Source organism: Pyxicephalus adspersus, chromosome 4 (genome assembly GCF_032062135.1).
Source record: "Pyxicephalus adspersus chromosome 4, UCB_Pads_2.0, whole genome shotgun sequence".
NCBI lineage: Eukaryota > Metazoa > Chordata > Amphibia > Anura > Pyxicephalidae > Pyxicephalus > Pyxicephalus adspersus.
The window spans coordinates 69576562-69582340 of NC_092861.1; the positions used below are offsets into that span (position 1 = coordinate 69576562).

The 5779-nt window shown below is 38.3% G+C and overlaps 1 protein-coding gene across 1 annotated transcript; it reads right to left on the reverse strand.

Annotated features, from left to right (window-relative positions):
* Window positions 1-1105: 1105 nt before the first annotated feature.
* Window positions 1106-5218, reverse strand: HTR1B (5-hydroxytryptamine receptor 1B). Its single transcript, XM_072408553.1, has 2 exons — window positions 2990-5218; window positions 1106-2063 (listed from the first exon to the last, which is right to left on the reverse strand). Exon 1 carries the CDS (start codon window positions 4207-4209, stop codon window positions 3052-3054), a length of 1158 nt encoding a protein of 385 aa, XP_072264654.1. The 5' UTR covers window positions 4210-5218; the 3' UTR covers window positions 1106-2063; window positions 2990-3051.
* Between the last annotated feature and the right edge of the window lie 561 nt (window positions 5219-5779).

Below are 5779 nucleotides of genomic sequence, written 5' to 3' on the forward strand. Positions count from 1 at the left end.
AGTGTAGCACAAAATAGGTACCTAATGCCTAAGACACAATGGGTGTACCTGCCTAAAGCAAATCTGCCGTTTGCCAATATAGAGTAAAGCAACAGGTTCACTTAAATGCAGACCTCTACAAATAACAGTCGTTTTGCTCTTTTCCTTTTCATCCATGGAGAGCAAAGAGAAGTCCTGCGTGAGCCATGAGTCATTAGAGTCATAGCTTGCACAGAGCTGTAATTCGGTGAGTGTTACTGCCACATGGAGCTACTCTCATGCTCCACTGGTGGCCCCACTAAAAGAGAAGTATTTGTTGTTGGGGATGGGGTGGGAAGATTAAAGAAAACCAGGCACACTTGGCTTCTCTCCAGTTATGTTCCAGTTACAACATTTCTAAGAGCTTAACGCTCAGCACTATAGCTTTGTACATTTCTAAACCTACTTTATTTAGGTAAAATAAATAAAGTCGTTTGAGCAAGGGATGGGTGACAACTTAATAATTTCATTAATTAAAGCCTCCTGTGTCGTTATGGTGAGGAATTTTACTGAACAAGTTCACTTTAAATCAGGATATTTAAAGTATGTTAAGTTGTCTATACATCTGGCAATGTGGTTGTACAATAATTTAACATACAAATTTTAAACCCTTATAAGCAGTGAAGTATACACACCAATCAGTAGCTATACAGAAAAAAAATTAACTGTGTGGATATTAGGGACTTCTACACTTCCCCACCATCATGGCTCTTTGCATTATCCTATTTAAAAGTAGATTTCTTTTTATTTTATAATACTCAGTGGTTTAATAAACAAGTCACCCCAACTGGGACCAAAAGAGAATAAAGTTCTACTAAAAATTGAAAAAATATTTATGTATTTTATTGTTATATTTAATAATCATGTAATCTGTGTTTGTTCATTCAACACATTCAACATAATAGAAGTAACAAAGACGTATGTTGGTATCTAACAGGTAAAATCACAATCCATTCTAATCAGTGCCTTTCAATATTATGGCTTTTTTTAATTAAACCTTACTCACAGTGTGCATGGTTTAAAGCAAACGGACACTTGTTAATAAACTGCAATGACAATAATTAAATATGATAATAAAATAAACTGATCTGATTTATTTAGTCATTTATTTTGCACATAAGTGACTTTTCTGGAAATATAAACTCATTTGAACTTCTTGACAGTGTACAGCAAAATACATTTTAGGTAGATTTATTTCTTAAACAAGCAAAAAAACATACATTCTCTGTGCTTAATGCAGTAGGGGTGTGCATCAACCATAATTATAAACACTGCCTATATTTTCATACCTAAATATTAAAATGTATGTCAAACCCTGTGTTAAAAGAGACAATATGACTTTCCTATTAGTGCTGCAATTTCTTCTCACTGCAATAAAAGGCCAGTCATTTAAAGGGCACATCAGTCCATTGCACATCCATCATATAGGTGATACATTAACACATACATCATTTAGCTGGAATGATTTGGGAAATTTATGAGTGTAGCTTCATATTGATTGGAACACATTGGTGTAGTTTTTGCACACTCCTGCACACTACATTTACTAAGAAAGCTTGAGATGAATGGGCCACTTGCACATGGTGACACATCTTTAAAGCATTTCTTAAAACTCATATTAACCTTTTTTTTCTCTACAGAAATAAATTACAAGAATACACATAGACACGTTAATACTAGTGACATAAAACATAGCAACTGTGCACACCCCTACAGTGTGCATGGAAAGAATTCCACAGACTCTTCAAATGCCAAAAAGGCAATGGTGTTAAGGGAAAAAATGAAATAAAAAACATGGAAACAGAAGTCTAGATAAATTTTCCAATCCAGGTGTCAATTGTAAGCATTGTTCTGAAGATGAACTCTTTGAATTTGACATGGGTGAATATTTAAGCAGCATCATTGCTAGAGTCATAGCATTGAAATGCAGAGCTGAACAGTAGGATAGCAGTATGAATTGACGTTTGTGCTCAGCAGCATTCATGAGTCTGACAACTCGGGATAGGGAGTTTCAGGCAGTGATTCTTTACAATATCGACTGGGTTCTGCAGACAAAAGGAAAACATTCATAGAATTATTGATAGAGTGTCAGAATGGGCTATATAGAATAAAAACCAACTGTGTTTTATTGGGAATTCATTGCTATGTGTGTTCATACACTGTAATTTGATGTGCTGAATACTAGGTCAACTTGAAAGTAAATAGCCACTTGCTAAGTGACTTCAACAGTCCAAAAAATATAAGGAAAAGTGATCTGATTGGAGGCACCATAGCACACTAACTGCAGTTTTCATGCAATATTCTGCCACAGAGGGCACCAAGGCATCATGACCCTGTGGAACCTTGCGGCAGTACATTATCCATCCCATGCTAAGTAGGCATTGTCTTAGGGTATAGGGGGGTTTTACATCAGACACTATGGGATGCCCACACACAATGAGTTAATGAAATGAATGAACAATGATTGTATTAAAATAATTGCAGTCATAACATTCATAATTAAATAAGCTGTTCTTTTCCTGTAGGAGAGGTTTTTGATGCTACTGATTGCCATTTTTGCTGGGTACTTCATCATTTTCTCTGCTCCTATGATGCCTAATGATCTAACCATTTTCTAATTCAGATATATCAACGTCAGTTTGTCTATTGAACCACAATTTGATGCTTCATCAGCAAATCGGTTAACTCTGATTGAACTCCATTAACTGGAAAACAAATCTGCTGATCGATCCTATAAACACAGTGAACACAAGTATGTCTCATAAAGTACATTTCTAAAAGCTGCTGATATAAGTCTGATATGAGAAAATTCAATGTGAAGGTAGTAGGCTATAATAAGTCATCCCCCTTTTACAGATCAGTCATACACATGTGCAGGGGACAAGGAAATCCTTACACTTGGCCATCTACCACCCTACCTGACCTGACACTAATCCTCTATTATCTGCAGCCATAAGTAAGGGGGACTTACCTGTGACATCAGACCCAAACAAGTGCATTCATGTAGAACTGAGAAGTACATAATGGCTAGAATCATGAAGAGCAGCTAAAACGATGTATCAGTTTGTGAAAAGCTTGCTTGAAGTCCTCATTTGACATTGTATAGATAATAGGGTTTATTAAAGAGTTAAGGTATCCAAGCCAATTAAAAAAGTCAAATATAGCAGGGTGAAACCAGCAAGCATCTTGGCAGATGGGCATAACCAATGAGATGATGAAAAATGGCAACCAACACACGATGTAAGCTCCAAGTATAATTCCCAAGGTCTTGGTAGCCTTCTTCTCCCTGGCAGCCATGATCTTCTTCTTTTCTAGTAGAGCATCTGACACTTTAACTTTGACTTGGTTTAGGTATACAGGAGAACCTGTGTCACTGGACAGTTCTGCAGCCCTTGAATTGGTGGAGGACACAGAAGAAGATCCAGGAGAGTCAGTTATTAGATGAGCCCTTGTCAGCCTTTTACCTGTTCTCTTTGGAGATTGTTTCAGAATTCTAGACCTGGCTTCTACATAAATTCTCCCATATAGGGCTATTAGAAGTAATGTAGGAACATAAAATGCCCCAACTGTAGAGTACACCGTATACAAAACATGATCTGTATTCACAGCACACTTAGTGATCTCTTCCACTTTTGATTGACGCCAAAAAAGTGGGGGCATAGAGATGGATATGGAGAAGACCCATACCAGAGCTATCATAATGACTGCCCTTCTTGGAGTCCTTTTCTTGGTGTACTCAACTGCATCAGTGATCGCCCAATATCTATCCAAGGCTATAACACATAAATGGAGAATAGATGCAGTGCAACAAGTGATATCAGATGATAACCACATATCACATATAATCTGCCCCAAAGTCCATCTGCCAGTGACAGTATACAAGGTGCTGATTGGCAAAACAAGAATAGACACTAAAAGGTCTGTGAATGCCAATGAAGCTATGAGATAGTTGGCAGGCGTGTGCAATTTTCTGGTCTGATAGACTGTTGCAATTACAAATGCATTGGACAACAAAGTGGCAAGAGTAATGAGAGCTAAGATAATAGTAAGGACAATGCTCCAGAAGGACAGCTCAAAGTCCTGCCCATGGTTGTCCAGACTTGCAATGCAACTTGTACCATCATAGGAATAATTGGTTTGGGAGACATTCACATCGTCTGGGGCCGGTTGGCACTGGCTTTGTGGTTCCATCACTGAGTTCTGAAAGCATAAATCAAACCTCCAGGGGATGAACCAGAACTACCTCAAAGCTACAGAGAGTAGGACACACTGATGCCCCTTCATCTTGAAACGATTGAAAGGTTGAAACCCCTCTGATGACAGCACAAGTCCTGGATGATGTGTACTGAAATTGTGCTTTTTTTTTACTGCAATTGGTGATGGCTCATAGATCCAGAACTTTAATAAAACAATGCACAAAAAGAATAAAAATCTCCAAGTGCTGAATAAAGTGTTCCAAAGCTAGGTAATAAGGATCACTCTGCGCTAATAAAGCAAATCCAATAATCCACCAATGAGTTTAAGCATCCATATTAACAGCATAAAGAAATCTAGTTCACTTGTCACCTAGCTGAATGAGATGTAAGTCAACAATGCAATGCATTTTCTATCATTAGCCCCAAACTGCTGTAATATTAAAAATATGGCATTATGTTTTTTTAAATCTTAATATTGATGGAGACATCAATAATCACCTCATCTGTGCTGGTACGTGTCATTTTCAGGCACAGAGGACATCCATTGTTACATTCACAAATGATGCTGTGGTCCCTAGCAAGGTTGGCTTCTCCCAAAAAAAAGTCTTGTCAGTCTGATCTTCTGGTTCATTCAAGCTGTCCTGCAGGGATTACTCCAAGACTTAATGGCTCTAGCCTTTATAATATGCATGGAAGTTGTTATTGCTGGTGCTGTCCAAGCAGGCAAAACTTATGTGGAAGTGTGGGACAAGGTGAGGATTTCTTGAAGACTTTAAAAATTGTAAATGGTCCATTGCCCTGGCTGCCAGCAATGCATGAGCTAGTAGAGGCAACCTTAACTTCTAGGTAGCTTCAGGTGTCCTCCTTGTCTTAGCTGTTCTGTGCAGCAAAGTGACCCAGGCAGTTCATGGGAGCTGGAGTAGTACTGAAAGCTTCTGTTCATTTCTCCCTTGTCTTGTCTGTGCTCTTTTATTCTCAAGCAGCAGCACTAGTACTTCTCCTGGTGCTGCAGCTGACATAGAGGCTGATGTAGGAGTGGAGGAGGGGGGGTGTAGGGAAATGAACAGAAGCTTTTAACACTGCATCTAAGGACTGAACAGTGGGGGGAGGCAGCTGGCTGTTTTCTAGGTACTATCTTCCCTCTACATCCTTAGTGGTAATATGACTGCTATGTGAGAGGTGTGTGTGTACCATGCAGCATCACTGTCTACTTATCCTACAATCAGGACTGTGGAGCTGGGTACTCACATCTGCTATCTTCATAATATTGCACTCATGCTGCCTCCTAATCACTCTCTATATGGTTTGGTTTCCTTACTCTCTTTGTTTCAAAAATGTATCTTTGTATGATGAATATTAAGTCAGAAAACAGGCATGTTCTCAGAAGATATTTGTTTCATGATCTATTGAAGCAGTTTTTTGTAAATATTCAAGGCATAGGGTATATGCAGTAAAAGGTGAAGCATGTTCACTCTTTTATTACATGAAGAAGTAAGATCATGCTGTCTGTGTGCAGTGTTATTTTATTTAGCAACATTTAGTAACCCTTTATTATGTTTACAGTT

Bases quoted from the DNA above. Each gene is read 5' to 3' on its own strand.
- HTR1B (XM_072408553.1), bottom strand. From the start codon at position 4,209: ATGGAACCACAAAGCCAGTGCCAACCGGCCCCAGACGATGTGAATGTC.